At 31.2% G+C, this 19,646-nt stretch overlaps 1 protein-coding gene and 1 long non-coding RNA gene across 8 annotated transcripts in view; one reads left to right on the top strand and one right to left on the bottom strand.

Moving 5' to 3' along the window:
• Nucleotides 1-4,454: 4,454 nt before the first annotated feature.
• LOC115876226 lies at nt 4,455-5,338 on the bottom strand. 3 transcript variants are annotated; one of them, XR_004049117.1, is made up of 3 exons: nt 5,067-5,338; nt 4,860-5,002; nt 4,455-4,769 (listed from the first exon to the last, which is right to left on the bottom strand). It is a non-coding gene; the product is annotated as an uncharacterized LOC115876226 (long non-coding RNA). The 3 variants fall into 3 exon arrangements; XR_004049116.1 differs by having other exon boundaries at nt 4,455-4,764; nt 4,841-5,002; XR_004049115.1 differs by having other exon boundaries at nt 4,841-5,002.
• A 2,645-nt stretch (nt 5,339-7,983) lies between these two features.
• LOC115876227 (TOX high mobility group box family member 3-like) overlaps nt 7,984-19,646 on the top strand; it is a 348,643-nt gene continuing 336,980 nt past the window's right edge. For 4 of the 5 annotated variants that reach the window (XM_030891931.1, XM_030891926.1, XM_030891927.1 and 1 more), the window contains exon 1: nt 7,985-8,431. Coding sequence is in view for 4 of the 5 variants with exons in the window: in XM_030891926.1 (XP_030747786.1) it covers nt 8,363-8,431 (69 nt within the window). In the remaining variant the exon portion in view is untranslated. Of the gene's footprint in view, nt 8,432-19,646 lie in introns of all 5 variants that reach the window. The other variant, XM_030891932.1, reaches the window with a different exon arrangement.

Here is a 19,646-nt window from a genome sequence, read left to right on the forward strand (position 1 = left end):
GTCGGTTTTGGTCTTGATTGTGCAGGGTGCAGTCTTGGTCTTGGTAATAAACACAACGGAAAATCTAGGGATATCATTTTATTAAAATTGGAAATAAATGTTTTGAATAAACAACCACATATTTCTAGGCCGATTCTTTCTACTAGGCCGATTCTTTTCTACACACTTGTTATTTCTAAATTTTGTATATTTGTTTTTGTGCATTTTGTGCATTTTGTGCAAATATATAAAAAGCATCTAGTATCAAATGTTCGAATTTACCCGGCCATGTTATGATAATTGGCCAGAATTCATTCAAATAACTTTTTTAGTATTAAACAACGTTATGGAGCGTAGACATCTTAACAAAGACGAAATTCTAAGGGCCGTGGGTATGCTCGAAGCTGGAATACGCTAAATCGACGTAGCTAGAGCATTAAATACAACGCAAAGTGTAATATCGGGATTAAATGCACGCTACCATGAAAGTGGTAATGTTGCTGAAACGCACACAGGGTGACATCGCATTACTACCCCTCAGCAAGATCATATTTTACAATAAAATGCTCGACGCTAACCGGCTCTTACAGCACCAGAGCTTAGTTTAATTCTCCAGGAAACACATAATGTAACCATTAGTCCTGACCTGTTCGCAATAGATTAAAAGAGGTCAACTTAAGAAGCAGACGCCTCTGCAGAGCTCAACCCTTAACGAGAGGAAATCGAGAGGTAGGTACGATATTTGTGGGCTCAAGATCATATTCAGTGGTCGAATGAACAATGGGCCAACATTCTCTTCACGGATGAGTCACGATTTTGAATTTATCCGGATTCGAGAAGGGTATTAAGAGAACCAGGAAATCATATTTGGTTAGATCATGTTCAGGAAGTGCACCCTTATCGAGGTGGAACAATTATGGTCTGGGGAGGAGTCCAGTTAGGCTGAAAAACTGATCTCGTTTTTCTTGAAAGGTTTCTAACAGGAATCACATACCGTGATTTCATTCTTGAGCCTGTCGTGTTACCATATGGCAATAATTTTGGGAGAAACTTCATTCTCATGTATGACCATGCACGGCCTCATACAGCCAGAGTGGTAAGTGAGTTTATCAATGCTCATCAATTAAACATCTTACCCTGGCCGGCACAATCTCCTGACCTCAACCCCATCCAGCACGTATGAGACGCGGTCCAAAGAAGAACTATGAGAATGGGTATGCCTCGTGAAACTCGTAGGGATCTGGTTCGGGTCGTGAATGCAGCGGGGCAGGCTGTACCTCAAGAAGAGATCGACAACCTGAACAGGAGCATGGAGAGACGATGTAGGGCAGTAATGAACAGAAGGGGGGGCCATACCCTTTATAAAGTAAAAATGGTTTTATCTTTTTTTTTAATTCAGTTTAGAATAAAAAAATTATTGTGTATTATTGTGAGTTCCAAAAGTAAATTTTTATTTCCAAAACATCCTCTAAACCATTTGTTTATTTTAATTTTATTATATCAGAAATGCAAAAAATAAAATTACTGACGATGGATGGATAAAATTGTAATATACCTAGACTTTTCCGGTGTTTTTATATTTAAAATATTTAATTTGCTGGTAGTGATTTTCTATATTGTTTCTAGTCAGCAAAAGCAAAGAGATAAAAACAGATAGTTTCTTCTGTGTCAATTCAAACGATTTAAGTTACAGACAAATTATGAAGCTTTTTTTAATAACAAAGAAAAAAGACCACAGTAGTTCTTGCGATACAATTCTTCTGAATGAGACTGTATATTCTAAATGGGTAAATTTTTGATACATTAAAAGCTTGATTTTAAAGTACCTGTTTTTAAATATCTGAAAAAAAAATGATTTTGGGATAGAAAACACGAAAACATTCAACTGGAAAGTATGGATACGTTTAGCCACTAAAACAGAAAACATGCTAATAAAAAACTTGTAAAAATAAAGAATGTAATTTTAAAATCGTTGAAAAGTGTCAGTCCATGTACAGACAGATTAAATCATACATCAGCTATATCTGATCAATATTTTTTTAGATTTTTTTAAAGCGTGGGTCTATTTGAAATGGACTAGTAAGGTTATTAGGCAAATTTAGCAGAAATATGAACAAACAAGTGCTTAATGCCCGGTGAAAATCGCAAATTTCCGATGTACATTTTCAACCGATATTTGGCGGTGCAATTATTGAATATACCAGCAAAAAAGAGTACATTTTTCTTTTTTCTGTCCATTTTGTTACAGTAGGATTCGAATTTTAGTAGTTTAAGATAATATACAGGATGGTCCGAACTATATTCTGGAAATTTCGGCAGCATATTGTACAGACAAAAATAAATAAAAAAAGTTTGTCTCAATGTATGATCTACAATGCGTAGTTTCAGAGATACAGAGTGTAAACAATTCATTTTTATTTCGATTTTTTCCAAATAATTTCTGAAGTAACATCAATATCTATATGAAAATTGGTGACTGGGAGTTTTTTGACACGAGAAATTTGATTTTGATTTCAATATGACTCCTACTTGTAGAGGACGCCACCTAAATATGTTTAACTGGTTTGACTGAGCAAAAAATATACATTTACAACGTTTTTCACGTAAAAAGGATATCTTGGTAAAAATCGCTACGAGTAATGGTTCCTGAGATATTTGGAAACGAAATTATCGGTGTTAATTATTATTAACACCTCCTGTCAATAAATTAAACATGTTGACTAAATGCGTATTAGACTGAAATCATAAATTTGAAATGTTTCTTTGCCAAAAGTTCAACATAAACTGTTTTTTCATCATTATTTCAAAGAAAAATGTATGATTAATTTAAAAAAGAAAAAGTTCCCAAATTTATCATTTCAATCAAATAATTATCTATTCAACGTGTTTATTTTTTGTCAATAATGGCATTTTATTGAGTATTTCCATTCTAAATATCTTGAGAACGGTTGCTCGTAGCGAGTTTTACGAAGAGACATTTTTTACGTAAAAGTCACGAAAAGTTATTACACCTCAAAACAGTTAAAACACATGTAGGTGGCGCCCCCTACAAATATATAGTCATATATCAAGAATATATAGAATAAGGATATTCGACTGGCCCAAAAAAAACGTGCCGTATTTTGTCGAGGAAGTCGATTTCGTCACGACCAATGGGCGTCGAGTATTTGAAATTGAAAACATATAAATTGACGGTAACCTATGTTTTTTGACTCATTTCACTGACAAATGTGATGAGATTGTTATTGTAATTTATAGATCCAAACGTTTTTTGAATAAATAATTTATTTTAAAGTTATTTCCTAGAGGTTTGGTTTGGCCTTCTATATTCTGGTATTTGTCTACTAATAAATAATATCTTATTTTGTATTTCGATGTATGGAAATCCGCAAGTTTTGTATCTGAAGCCGCAAAGAAATTTCGCTCTATAGTGAGAAAAATGTTATATCTTTTTAGACGCGTAGAATAACAAAATTTCATATTTCAGATGTTCTAAATGTGAGTGCTTAATGTCAAAAATTAAAATATATACTTGAAATATTGGTTGAAATATTTCAAGTTATACCCTTTGCCCTTTGGAAGTAAACAAATATTGAAGAAAGTGTTGTGCCTTCACAGAATTTAAATTGACATTAGGAATAGATTTCCTTGATTTAGTAATGATATTGCTCATAGAAATTGATAATATAATATATATATTTTATATATTATATATATATATATATATATATATATATATATATATATATATATATATATATATATATATATATATATATATATATATATATATATATATATATATATATATATATATATATATATATCAGTAGTCTAGATACTTACTTTCTTTCTATGCGTACTTATATTCTTTATAGTCTTTCTAAGTGCATATAATACTACTTTTTTAAGAGAAGGCAGTTTTTAATAATCCATTGTTAATTCCCCTAATTCTGTGTCCCCTGGTTCTGCTATACAACAATTATATATTTTTTTATCATTACTGATTTTAAAAGTTTCTTTTCAAAGAATTTGACTATATATTTTTTTTTCAGAGTAATTGGGCTGTTCCTGAACAATATTGAATATAAATATTCAAAAATATGATAAACTGCATATCCTACTAAGTAGATCAATACCAAAATTCCATTAGAGAAATAAGTTAAAATTATGTTTTACTTGTATAATTTTCTTGCTATTTGTCCACCATTATTTGTGACTTAGAAATTAAATAGTCAAAAAGAATTTAGTACCAGTTTTTATTTCCCAAAAAAAATAATTGTTAAATAATTACATATTGCTTAAGATACAGTATATTATATTGTGTTTATAGTTGATAATTCTAGTTCTTAGTTGTTTATAGTTGATAATTAACAATATTTCTGATGTTAGATATTATATTAGATAAAAAATTTAATTACCAATAGCTACCTACCTATGTAGCTGCAGATTATATATTGTGTAGTACCTAGGTACTGTATAATTCTTTAGTTCAAGAAACAAATATCAGTACAAGTATATAACCAAAAAAATGTTGATGCAAATTCTTTGTATAACATACATACCCCTATGGTATTCAACTTTTCATTGTTCTTTTAATTAGATACACAATAAGCACATTAATTTGTTTATTAAACAACCAAAACTAACTACTTAAATTCACAATATAAATATCACAATAAATGTATAAGCTTTGATCAATTCTTATTATTAATACCTGACGACTTCATACTTTATAACTACCAATGGCTATCCTACTAACACACTAGCCAACTAATAATAAATCTGTTCTAAAAAAATACAACATAAAGACATAGTTATTGCAATAATATAGAAATATATTCCATGTATCATTAACTACCTATAAATACAATACCCACATCTTCTTTTACGCGAATAGTGCGTTAGGAGGCAGAAATATTGCCTGCATTGTACATCGTACAAATTGGCTAGAATTTATTAATATCCATTGCAAACATTTCTCTTTCAAAGGGTCTAAATGTTTTGTCTTTTTACTGTGTCCCTGTAATATGTTATCAATTAACAACAGTTATCAAATATGACCTGGACAATAATAATTGTTTTACCTTTTTTTCAAACTAAACTCTTTAAACAAACTATATAAATAAAATTTATCTCATAACCTAACTTGCTGCTAGAATTTCTTTCTTGTTATTCTATGTTCCTGTATTGTTATTCTTCACATTATCAATTTCTATGAGCAATATCATTACTAAATCAAGGAAATCTATTCCTAATGCCAATTTAAATTCTGTGAAGGCACAACACTTTCTTCAATATTTGTTTACTTCCAAAAAATGTCAAAGCATATAACTTGAAATAATATTTCAAGTATATATTTAAATTTTTGACATGCACTCACATTTAGAACATCTGAAATAAGAAATTTTGTGGTATTACCAATTTTGTAATTCTACACGTCTAAAAAGATATAACATTTTTCTCACTATAGAGCGAAATTTCTTTGCGGCTTCAGATACAAAACTTGCGGATTTCCATACATCGAAATACAAAATAAGATATTATTTATTAGTAGACAAATACCAGAATATAATATATAGCCAAACCAAACTCTAGGAAATAACTTTAAAATACATTATTTTTTCAAAAAACGTTTGGATCTATAAATTACAATAATAAACTCATCACATCTGTCAGTGAAATGAGTCAAAAAACATAGGTTACCGTCAATTTATATGTTTTCAATTTCAAATACTCGACGCTCATTGGTCGTGACGAAATCGTCTTCCTCGACAAAATACGGCATATTTTCCAACATAGCCCGCTATAGGGAGATGAATATCCTTCTTCTATATATCCTTGTCATATATATTCATATTGACAATAATATTGACATAAATCAAATTTTTCATGTCAAAAAACTCCAAGATACCAATTTTCATCCAAATTTTGACGTTACCTACTTACCTAAATTATTTGGAAAAAATCGAAATTACGAAAAAAAATTACGAAAATCGATTAATCGAAAAATGTAACTTCTATACCGTGTAATCTCCGAAACTAAGCATTTTAGGACACACATTTATACAAACTTTTTTAGATATTTTTATCTGCAGAATATGCTGCCGCAGTTTCCGGAATACAGTACGGACCACCCTGTATATAAAATATAATCTGTAGTTTCTATATTCATTCATAGGGTAATTTATTCCCTTTCGATACCCGTACGATCTACCATAAAACAATTCTGCAAAACGTTTTAACACCTTGAGTGGTCCATTTTAATCCCCATTTAGATGAGGAAGCTGTTAACCACAACCATCCATAAAATCATACGTACAATTTATAGATTAGTGGTCTTATTCACAAGATATGAATTTAAATTAAATTTCATTTATTATAATTTACGATCATGTATTTTAGATTCTGATGATGCCTAAAATAAAAATTGGTGAAACGTTAAATTTCAAATTTCAAACCAACAATATCTAGAATAAAAATCCCAATAATACAAAAAATAGATTTAAACAAATTTAAATAAATATCATTTGGATTATTATTAGGAGTGAGATCGTGAGATGAAATTAAGTAGCAAAGACAACTTGCAGGATCAAACTCTCATTCTCTGTGAACATAAAAAGTGTTAAATTTGTCTTTCATGGATTTTTGATGATCGACAGAGATCCCAGCTAGCTTGGTTATAAGCCGTTATTTGAATTTCTCTTTAAGTTTTAACTTCAATTTAAATTCAGTTGTCAACTGTCATAGAGAAGAAGAGATGTGCTCTGGCGAAGAACCTTTTTTATGGTTTCAACTGAAACCATAAAATTGGCCTAAGATCAGATGACTATCGAATTCGGGTTCTCAGAGTTCCAGGAAGACCAGCGAGACCAGGGAGCCAAATCTGTACCAATATATAAAGGAAGAATTGTAATGTTCTGCAGGGGGAGGTTTTATCTGGGAGCAAAGATTCCATTGTTACCACTTCAACAAACTTTAACGGAAGTATGTTGATTTAGTGCTAGAACCAACCGTCAGTCTTTGGAGAGCTGCAACTGAGGATAATTTAAACTTCATGCACGATAGGGCAACCTACTCAGACCAGCAGTGACTATAGAATATCTTAAAATGGAAGGTGTCATAGTTTTGGACTGGCCTGCATGTTTATCAGATGCAAACCCTATCGAACACTTGTGGTGATACACAGTGTTCCACAACCAGCTCAAAAAAGGGTTAGAGCTCGTCGAAACAATTCAGGAAATCTCGAACAGCTTATTGACACAGTATTAATAGAATCGGGAAACATACTCCAAAACAACGTTGATAATTTAATAAGAAGAATGCCAGCGCGGATAGAAGCTTGCATAAGGGCTAGAGGTCGCAACAAGGATTATAAAAATTATCAATTAATTTTCTTTTTGTTTTTGCTTTTTGGCCGTTAAAAATGTAATCAAATCTTATTTTTTTTTAATAATTTCACAAACCAAAAAAATACCATTTTCTTTATTTTGGGAACTGATTAATTTTTTTTATTGCTAAAAATTGGATTATTTTTCATTAAAAGTCATTGGTCAGGACTGAGTTTTATTCATAAACACAAAATTTTCATACGTCTCAAAAATGATGAAAAATAATAGATTTCACATATAAGTTTGGTTGTGTGTATATTAAGAAATACATCTAAATCTTTATTCAGAGATCATTAAACGAGGACGATTTTTAGGATCAAACGCTTAGTCTCTATGACCACAAACAGTGTTAGCGTCGTAAAAGCGATAAAGACGGAATCAGGAAGCGACACACTAGGAAGTGCGACGACACACGACGCAAGCCGTCCATCCGGCGTCGCCATGAGCGGGGCGCGCGACATTATTTATTCCTTTTTCATGGATTTTTGAGAGGGAGCGCGCGAGCGATCGACGCGGGCCCCAGCCTCTTCTCGCCTCCTTGGCGCAGCTCTCCTCGGGAGGGCGTCGCGGGGCGGGAGGGGCGGGCGACGGCCGCGGCGGCGTCGACCCGCGCCGTATTCCTCGCCGATCTTCCTCAGCGTTCTGATCGCGGAAAGGAACTGACTGGCAGAGCTCTGTGAGACCGACGTGCGCGACACGCCGACTACACGTAATTTCGCCGCTGCTCCTGTCGACGTCGACGTTATCAGAGTGACCACCACGACCGGCCGCGCGTTATTGCGCCCTCACGCCGCGACCCTTGTGCGTTCTCCCGTACCATCCTCTTCTAAACGCTTGTGTCTGTCTCTCTCACGCACGTTACAACTTTTTCATCCTCTGGATTATCTCAAACCATCACTTTGGAGTCCAGGACGTGCCACACACCCACAACGCTGGAACATTTAAAGCCGGTTGTGGCTTCGATCACGACTCTCATCGGGAACTGTGATAGTATGGAGGCCACTTACTGCGTCGGAAGTGACGTCGATGTTTGCCGGATGTTTGACCAGTACTTATACAAGGTACGACCATTTCCCATCCAGCCACCTTTACTACAACACCTACATCATCAAAATTCATTCTGGACACCGAAACAATTAAGCCAAGACACTATTTCCCATGTTGCCACCAAAATCTGGTTTTAAGACCACAACAATTTTATATAACCTAATTCTAAATAAAAATTACAAATCAAACTTTCTATTTGAATCTCATTTCACATTAATAAACCCATTGTTGAGAAGTTAAAACATCATCAACATACATTCTGTGGACCAATAAAAATATCTAATTCAACTTTAAGGTTATTTAATTCAAACTGTCAACTTCTTCTCCATTCCAACACCGTAATTGTGTCATACAAGTTTAGAATAGTTTCAAATTGTTTTATAACATAATTCCTAAATATAAATTGGAAACCCACTACAGAAATTGGAAAGTAATCAGTTTAATTGAACCAATTTAAAGAAAAGGAAACTAAAAGAAGAAATTAAAAATTCAATGAAGAACTGCAATCGAAATTAAATCATTATACCTAAGTTTACTCCTAATTGAACTGGCATTAAATCTGTAAGGGGAGATATAGTTCTACACTTTAATATTAAATTAGATAATTTTTTTAGTATGTATAGCAAACTTCATAAATATTTAAAAGTATTTCAAATAAAACTATCAAAATGCATTCAGAAAAAAAACAATATTACATTATATCCGCTTTCCAAAAATAAATTTTCGATCAAAGTAATTATTTGATAAACAAACGATATAATAAAAATGATGCATTAGGTCATTTCCTTGAACAGAAATTAACATCACTAAAATATGACATAAGAAACTTTAATTAAGCATTCTTCAAAAACGACTGGCCTAATTGAACCAATAATATTACTTTGTAACTTATGCAATATTGTTTTAAGAGGATCGTCTTATATTTACATTAACTGTAATAAATTACTTTCTTATTGGATTTTCCTCCTTGAAACTTGGTCATTAATTCGAAAATAAATTGTAATCCGGACCGTCTATCCATGGTGAAACATGAGGAAATATGACGTCGCGTCGGTCGAAAGAAAGTCTGACAGCTGCCGAGTCCGGATCTGTGCAGACGGCTTGTAACTCCATCTTGGAAACTATATCATAACGAAAGCCCGGCTTACAATATGGCTGAAAATGAATACGTGTAGCATGTTGTAGTTAAAGGTGGTACGTATTTTATATTAAATAAAAAAGTTAATTAATTTAACACTTCATTAGATTTTGTTTGTTTTCTATTTATTTTTTCCTTTTATCTAGTTAAAAATTTATCATATTTTTAAAAGGTTGTTATCTAATTCAATTTATACTTTATGAAATAGAAATTTAGGAAGTTATTTTACTATTATGTTTTTTTTTTTCATTTAATGATTCTTTTATTTCTATTGAATGCAAAGCCTATTCAGTACCACCCTGCCAATATATTATGATCTTTTACATTGAAATTTTCATCTTACGGTAAAAGATTGGTGCTCTCCAAAACGAGTGAAAATGGATAGCTGGATACTCAATAAGCTATGATTAGATATGTTAGTACAATATCTTAACTCTCAATAGTCAATACTACTTGTATGAAGAATTATTTTAAATATAACCTGTCCAACGAAAATGTTCATGACAGTAACATTTGTTATTTGTCGTTTTAACACCGTACGAGTTTTATGTACGGTGGTTTTAATTCAAAAGTAGACTATATTTTCAGTCATTTTTTGTATGTCCTCTGTCGAAATTACAATATTTTATGTAAAGAACTATGTTACGATTGAAAATAAATTGACCTTAAGTGAAATTTAATATGTTTTGATTCACAAATTGAATCTTTTGCCGCAAAAAATATTTTGAATCCTTGAAGAATTATCGAAATTCAACATTTACTCTGTAAGTTTAATGTATGGTTCCATGGTATGATGTTCTATAACGTAAATGTTCTGTATATCATTACTGTTCAGTTCATTTTCAAAGTTTAAATAGACTAATGCTTGTTCCAATAAACTTGTTCCAATTTTAAATTAAATAGATTTAATACCATAGTTATTAATAAAAATCTATCTTAGAAAATGTAAGATGACTTTCGGAGATTTCGGAGGCAATTTTGGCCCATTCCTCTGGAAAACCATTAACTTAAGATCATAGACTTCTGACGTATGTAAACAGTTTTGATATATTGGCTATTAATAATTTGTTTGGCCGAGGTTCAAATTTAATTTTATAGATACGTTTGAAATTAGAGTTGTGTATACTGTGTTAAGGTTATTTATGTAATTTATTGGTTTTTCCAGTGCCGGTGAAGTTGATTTAGATACATTTTATAATTACTTCTATTTCTTTAATGGAGCTTAACTGGTCATTAGAAGTTTCAAATACAAAAAATACTACTTTGATAATATATTTTTTACAGTTAAATACATAATGAAAAATTAACTTATCATCAAGTGTGCTTTTTATGGTCGGATAAACAATTTTACGAGAAAACTTAAATTAGAACTTTTAATTGTCAAGGTCAATGTCCCTTTGATCATAATTTTTTTGACCTTGTCTAGCTGTATAAATACTACACTATAGACATAATATACAGGGTGTGTCTTAAATAAGTACAAATATTTTCAGAGCTGGTAGATCTCGACAAAAGAAACATATTTTTTCTTTACCGTTTTTCAAATAAGTCCAAAAAACAGATATTTTACTTTGAAAATGAAAAAAAAAATGATTTTTTGCTTAAATTTTGAAAACCGTTGGATCTTTTCCGGGTTTTCTTTCTTGCAAAATTGATCTATTACTTATGTTGCCATATTATGAAGTTATTATCTTTTTAACTAAGAATTAAAAAAAGCTCAAAAATTTTTTCCAAAAAATTCTAAATTTTCAAAAACAACGTCCGCGAAAAAAACCTCATAGTTTCTGGGGTCGAAATATACTACCCCTAAAAATATTTGCACTTATTTAAGACTCGCCCTCTATAGGGTTCAGTTATACAGGGTGTCCCAGAAATATGTGCAAATATTTTAAGGGGTGGTAGATCTCGATAAAAGAAACATATTTTCTCCCTATCGTTTTTCACATAAGTCCAAAATAACGGAGTTATTTTACTTTGAAAATTTCCAAAAGAAAATATTTTTTGCAAATAATTATATTATTCAATATTTCGTCTTATTGCTGCCAAAAGTCACTAACTAACATTTTTCTGAACAACCAAATTCAATCACTAACTATGTTTTGAAGCGGAGAATCGATTGCAAATGTCATTAACTATGATTTCTGGCTATTTATGTTTTATTTTAATACGGAATAGTTACTAACTATAACATCTTTATGCAGTGCAATTCATTTTTAGACGCATTTTTCTCGGAAGTAATAAAAAGTAAGTTTGTGACTTTTGGCAGCAATGGGACGATTTCTTCTATTATATTATTCATTTTCTTTCTCTTCTCTTTTGATTTGTTAAAATAAAATTTATATTGATCTAAGTAATCGATAAAATTATAGGTCGACGAAAATAACTATAACTTCTATTATAATTTTCCAAATTTACTATGACCTTGATAGACTGTTATTTTTAGAATGTTAAGTAAAACATACTACCACGCGTTCAAAGCACTGATGTTAATATTAAACTAACAAAGTCTAGTAAATTATTTTTCTAATTTAAAAAAAAGTGTTATTAAAACGGTGAGATTAAAGAGACAAACTGTGGGTAGTATATCTATAAAATTATGATAATGTCGCGAGATTATATTATGATCTCCACAAACATTTAAAAAATCTACCTTTCAATGAAAATATGAGACATTAACGTATCATTTTCATATATCTTGCTACTGTTTACATATTAAATTAAATATTAAACGATATAAATAAAAATCCATGGATAAATTTACACCTTGTGATGCATCAGCGTTGGAAACGTAGAAAATGCCATGCAAATTTTGAACTGTTGAAATTGGCTCCCCTACTGATTTTATCGAAGTCGTTAAGGAGTTTTTAAAGGTCTGAGTATGCTGAATACACTCGCCAAATTTGAACAATTTTGGACAAGCCGATTTTAACTAATTTAAGAAAAACTGCATCTATTTTCAAATTAAAACTGAACAGGTAACAATGCAAAACCAGACAAATGTCATCATACCTTATGTTGCCAGCCTATAATTTTATCATTGTCAAATGTAATTTGCTGGGCTGTCGTATACAATACTACGTTATAGTACCTACGGTTAGTACTCCCGAAATATATTTTGTAATTTAAAACTTATCTGAATTGTGCACAAACCTCAAAAGTCATAGGTTGACAACTTAAGGTATGTTGGCATTTGCCTGGTTTTGCATTGTTACTTGTTCAGTTTTGATTTACAAATAGAAGTTTTTCTTAAATTTGTTAAAATCGGTTTGTCAGTTGTTTGCAAAATGGTTCAAATTTGGCACGTGCGTTCAGCATTGTACTGTATTGTAACCTATATGCCCATCTCGCCTCTCTTTCTAAAAGAATTTAAAGAGGAGGTAAGTCGAGTAGGGTTTCCATAGCTTTTGACGGCGTGGAATGGAAGGCACCAGTCACCGCTAAGCATGCTTGTCGTTGTAGTTTCGACAATTTATTCTTTGCCGTTGTTTGGTTGGTTTTCTGCCACAAGGCAACTGCACCATACGTGATAATAGGTCTGATGGCTGGCACGTATAGCCAGTACATATTTTTGGGGTTTAATCCCCAGTTTCTACCACAAATTCGGCGGCATGCCCATAGAGCATAGCAAGCCCTTTTTGATGTTTTTTTTCCAGATGAGAGGTCCAGCTAAGTTTTTTGTCCACGTTTAATCCTAGATACTTAACCTCCTGCGCAAACGGAATTGTCGCACCAAGAGGAATGGGCGGTTTCAGTTTGTCTGTTTTCCTTCTTCTGGTGAATGGTATGATCACGGTTTTCTGTGGGTTTACACTTAATTGTTCCAGTGCGTTCAGCATACGCAGACTTTTAAAATACCCATTAACGACTTCGCTGTAAAATTAACAGGGGAAGTGATTTCCTATGATTCTAATGTCAATGCACCACCCGGTATAAATAGAATACATATTTTCAATTTTTGTATACTTGCAAATTGCTGTGTATATAATACAAACTTCAAGAAATTTAGATTTAAAAAATAATGAAATGCCAATTAAGATGTTTAAAGATAACTCCTTATCATTTATTTTTAAATCCTAGTTCATTGTCATATTTTTATATCGAATTTAATTAAATAGTGTAAGCATCATAATGTTGTTTTAGTGTGTTTTAGCATCATTTAAGTTACAAGATGTTATCAAATTATTTTAAAAGAATTGTTAAATGTTTTTATAAAATTTATAATTTTTAATTCATGGACATATTACCATACAATTAAAATAAAAACGGCGTGGAAGATGACTGGATGATAATTTTAGCAAGGCCAAGCCCTAGATGTCATTTACTTGGCCCGTACTCTTGTTTATTTATTAATGGCGCTTACTGCCAGTTGGCCTTACGAAAGTTGTAATTTATTTTTATATTGACTTATGATTTTTAAATGGTGTAGATTAAAATTGGAGAAAAAATCGGAGATAGACTTCTGTCTGGAAGCGTTTTATCCTTTTTTAATCTTTCTATAATAGTGTTAATTTTTATTTCAACTTTTATTTAATGACGCCAAAATTATCATCGATTGTCATTCCCCAGCTGTCTGACGAGGTTTTATTTTTTGATCGTACGATACTAAGGCCAGTATTACACTATCAAATTTTGTTTCTATCAACAAAGATTTTTTATAGAAGATATTTGATGAAAAATTTGACATTGTTACTATACAATATTTTATAAAATCACACATATTACACTGTCAAATTTTTTGATAAAATAAAATCTTTAACAAAGAAAATTGATAGTGTAATACTGGCCTAAGATCAAATTTAGATTTACGTCAAATAAGGGAGTTTTATTGTGTTTTATAACAACCTTTCTGTCATAACATTTTATAAACTACTGTGTCGCTTTTTCCGAAGACCACCATTTCTATAAAAAGGTTAAGTTAAATGCTTTCACTTTCCATCTTACCAATTATTTCCTTTTATTTCATTCAATTTCCTACAGTACAAATTTCTTTATTTCACCAAAAGATGGTACTGATACTGATATAATATAATTGATAAAATTATTGTTCTACAAATAAATCGACAATCTCGATTTCTAAATTTAGTACGACCTTGGTCTGCAATTATTAGGATATTAGATAATAAACACAAATAAAAAGACCAGGATAAAATAGTACATTAGGAAACAAATATATTTTAAGTCACTTTAATACTATAATTCAGATTTATATTTAAAAAATTACATCATTTTAAAACAAGTAATTTCTAAAGGTATAAAAACTGGATATCCTTCAGAAGATATATTAAGAAAACTTAATTGAATATCTATTTTTAAATATTGATAAAACGCTGCCATGATATAAATCTGAATATTTCTTGTTTACTTCAATTACTATGTAATTATTTTATATATTGTTTAAATTTATTAGTGAGATTTACTAATTGGTCGTCTATATTAAAATAGATTTTAAGAGGCCTGTCTCGATCTCCATCAAACATTTTTATTATTTAATTGCACAAATTAGATCAGCTCTAGATAATCATGAACTTATATTAGTAAAATCTTTTTTAACTGAAAGTATGTTTTTACAAACTTTTAAGAACGACATAAGAATACCTAAAAATATGTTTATTTACAACCATATACATAAGTAATGTTGACATTTCCGACTTTTTGAAGGATGGAAAATATCAGTTTTCTAACTTTTACTTCCCACCCACGGGTGGAAAGTTTTTTTTCCCTCCCGTGGGCGGGAAGTAAATACAGATTTTTAAATTAGGACGAAAACATTTTGTTTAAAGATTTTATTTTGATAAAATCGCTTCTGCAAGCCCCAGATACCAGATTACCAGCGACGCCTAAAACAACAGGAGTGTTATTAGATACGATTCTAAAATGGGCATACCAAAAAGAGTCAAAAGGTTAAATTTATATTTTTACCTTGATAGTAAGAAAGTCCTGCGGAGCTTTTTGAAGAAAATCGTCTATATTTGTCCTTGAAAAGGTGTAAGACTTCGTTGGTTGGTACCCCTTATTCTGCATTTTTAAAAATGGAAGTAACTTTCCACAATTTGAAATGTTAACGCGCTCCCTCAGCGCTAACATGGTTTTGATCATGCTGTACATTGACCAAAGTGTAGAAGGTTTTTTATTCTGGCTCATATCACCAAAAAATGCTAGTAAGACATTCTCCGAGCCTATTATTGTAACTTTTTTTTCCGTGCACCACTTTTGAAAAAATAATAAAATGTTTAAAAAAAAATACTAAATGAAATAAAATATTTTGCAGAATATTGATGGTAGTAAATAAAATAGTACAGAAACCTCGGTGTAAAGTTTTATTTCTGTCTCGAGATATAGTAAACCTCGGCGCTTCGCGCCTCGGTAAACTGTCAAATCTCTCGAGAGTAATGAAACACTTTCCACCTTGGTGTGTAATATACTATTATTAATTATTGAAAACTTGCAATGATATACCATACTGTTATTACTATTTTCTTTTCTGAAATTTTTATTATTTGAGTCACTTCCCTGTGTCTATTAGGTTTGTAAGAAACTAGTTTTTCTAAAAGAGGATCTGCATGTCTATTTGACATAAATTACAAGTTTCCTGTAAATATAATACAGTCCCAACTTGCAACTACAATATTTATTACAGCATTCTAGCAACCAGTACAGCACAAAAGCTTATCTTGATTTGTACTTTAAATCGTTCCTTTATCAGCATCGGGCTTCTTAATCTCCGGAGGAACAAGAATGGATAGAGGTCAAGCTACAGATCAAGATTAATAGTGCAATATTACTATTTGTCACATTGCTATGCGCAATTTGTTTTGATTTATATCCAGCTGTTACGTACCACCATATCGTTTTAATCTCGCACTATACAACAACGTTGAATCGTTTAAATTCTTTATTTTAACTGCATTGCGGGGACGTTTTATGTTTCGCTCTTACTTGGAATTTTGAGCTAGCTTTATGGTGTGAATATTAGTTTGTCGGCTTTTAATATGAATACCTAAGTCATCTAGCATATTACAGTTGAGGGTTGGAACCTTTGGTGTTACACAGCAAAATAAAAACACTAAATCACCACAATACACCAAAACACTTTTACTTTTACACTGGACGCGCGTTTCGCTAACCATGTTAGCATCATCAGCAGATGATTATAAACTCGATCGATTATAAACTTTTGAGTTTATAATCATCTGCTGATGATGCTAACATGGTTAGCGAAACGCGCGTCCAGTGTAAAAGTAAAAGTGTTTTCGTGTATTGTGGTGATTTAGTGTTTTTATTTTGCCATCTAGCATACCTAAGAAGTGACAAATAAAATTGTAGAATTCTTCAGCTATTTTAAAAGCAAAATTGTGACTTATCAAATGGTAAATATAATTTCTATTGTAAATTCAAAAAAAAATATCAATGATAACGTTTTTATCAAATGGTAAATATCATTCTTGTTAATCATAATTCAGTGATCTAATATTCTTTATATTTAGTGACCTAATATTAATTTCTTGGTAAATTGGTCTCAACAATATGCTAAATTGGTCTCAACTACAATGGTTTGCATATCTACCGGATGCGTCTCAAAAGTGGCTCACCCCTACAACTTTTTTTATTTTTTCAGTTAAAAAAACGAGACTTGGTATGTTAGTATATGACATAAATTAGGATTGATTGACGTATTCAATTGTTTTCGGTCACTTCCTGTTTCACCGGAAATGACTACTACTTTTGGTTTTTAAAAGGCACCCTCGGCATTTTTTTACTTTATTCGATAGAAATAACACTGAATAGAATAACATGTCAACTTTTGTCACCTAACAACGAAAATTTTACTCGAAATACCAAGTGTGTGGTATCAAATTATTCGTAAAAAAATGCCAAACCAAATATGCTAATGAGCCGCCCTCGTTCCATTTGAAAAAATTGAGATATGATTAAAAAGACGATTTGAGCATTTCCTAACTGGTCAGGACAAGACATAAAACATTAGACGATCCAATCTATTTTTCCAAGGCTCCTTGATTAAGAATTAGTGTTTTAACATAAGCACTCTAGATTGAAATTTAAAATACAATTTTTTATTAAGCGAGAATGTCAAAAGTTGATATATAATATGTCATTTTATTCAGAATGTCATTTTCTATCGAATAAAGTAAAAAAATACCGAGGGTGTCATTTAAAAATCAAAAGTTGTAGTCATTTCCGGTGAAACAGGAAGTGACCAAAAACAATTGAATAATAGAAGAACATATAAACGTACCAAGTCTCGGTATTTTATCTGAAATAATAAAAAAGTTATAAGGGTGAACTTTCGAGACGCACCCGGTATATCATTTGGTGAAAAATCCTTATCGATATTTATAGCGCATTTATTTGTTTCATATATTATTAGCCGACGATACCAACAGGTATGGTAGGCTATTAAGATCGGCAAAAAAAAGTTTTTTTAATTTCACTCAAAATGAGTTATTTGGGTTATAAATGACCTAAATACAAAATATTTTCATGGTGTCTGTCTGTCTGACCGTCTGTAACACGATAAACCAAAAATCGCCAAACCGATTTTAACCAAATTTGGCACAAAGATACTACTGTGGTACCCGAGAATCTGGCCAATAGTTTTTGGCGGGGGCGGGGGATTGGTAAGGGGGTATGGGAGGGGATTAAAAATTTAAAAAAATCGTAACTCCAAAATTACAGTAGCTAGCGAAACGCGGTTTTCAATTAACAAAATTTGTAATAACATCAAAATTAGTCAAAGTCGCAGTTTTTGAGATAAAAAAGATTGCTTTTTATTAACATATGTATTTTACTATGGGCGGCAATACGTGCCTCCCGGCGCCAATTTTTTTTACGATCAGACCAAAGGCACAGTTAGTAATATTCGTAATAAAGCTTTCCATGTATTTACCTATATTTTACTAATACCTTCTGTTCTAGGTTATATAGAACTTGGGAGAATTGAATGCATTCATATTTCCTTGTAAACAGATTTTGTAAATAAAACCAAATTTATTCCCAAAGAGATAGTTGATAAATTATGTTACACAATGTATTTAATATGTAAATAAATTCGTTATCTGCACTTTAAAACGACTGTGGCATAGATAAAATAAATATAACAGCTGTTACAAAGCTTTTTTTACCTGCTCCGAATAGCCACTTTTCATCTGCCGTCAACATTATACAGAACGATGACTTTTCAGATTACATAGTCAAAGTTAATTTTTCGGGAAAAAGATTTTAATCTTATGTGAAAAGGAAGTATAAATTATGTTTTATATATATTTAAAAAATTGTAAACTTAAATGAGCTGACTGTTTCTGATTTTTGTTGCTTTTAAAATAAAAACAGCTGTTTATAATACTGTGTGAAATAACACAGTATCACACATACATACACCTATCTATTAAATTTTCAGAGCAAACATAATTATCTGTACAGTTCAAATAATCTGAACAGAATAAAACTGTTTAATATTTGTCAACAACTGTAAAACGTATTTACATTTCCGCTTTTCTCAGGTAGGTACAGATTATTAAACTTTATGTTTGTAATTTAAGTTTAATCTAAAATTTAATTTTATGTTTATTTTGCGCAATCACGGGCTTAAAACTAAGAATTTGTTATGATAATAGCTTTAAAGTTGAACTGAAATTTCTGGGTTGTAAATAATCTTTAAACTTCAATTAAGAGGACAAGAATTATACCGGGTGCGTATCAAAAGTGGCTCACCTCTATAACTTATGTTGTTTGTTAGTATATGACATAAACTAGGATGGATTGACGTATTCAATTGTTTTAGAATCTTCCTGTTTTACCGGAAATTAATACAACTTTTGATTCTTAAATGGCACCCTCGGTATATTTTTACTTTATTCCATAGAAAATAACACTCTGAATAGAATGATATATCATATTTATGTCAACTTTTGGAATTTTCGCTTAAAAAATCGTATTTTAAATTTCAATCTAGAGTGCTATGGCTGTCTAAAACACTAATTTTTAATTAAGGACCCTGTCTAATGTTTTTCGTGTCTTGTCCGGTCCGGTTAAAAGATGCCCAAATCGTATTTTTTATCATATCTCATTTTTTT

The sequence above is a fragment of the Sitophilus oryzae genome, unplaced genomic scaffold, assembly GCF_002938485.1.
Source record: "Sitophilus oryzae breed Bouriz unplaced genomic scaffold, Soryzae_2.0 scaffold_1429_pilon_pilon, whole genome shotgun sequence".
In the NCBI taxonomy this organism is placed as follows: domain Eukaryota; kingdom Metazoa; phylum Arthropoda; class Insecta; order Coleoptera; family Curculionidae; genus Sitophilus; species Sitophilus oryzae.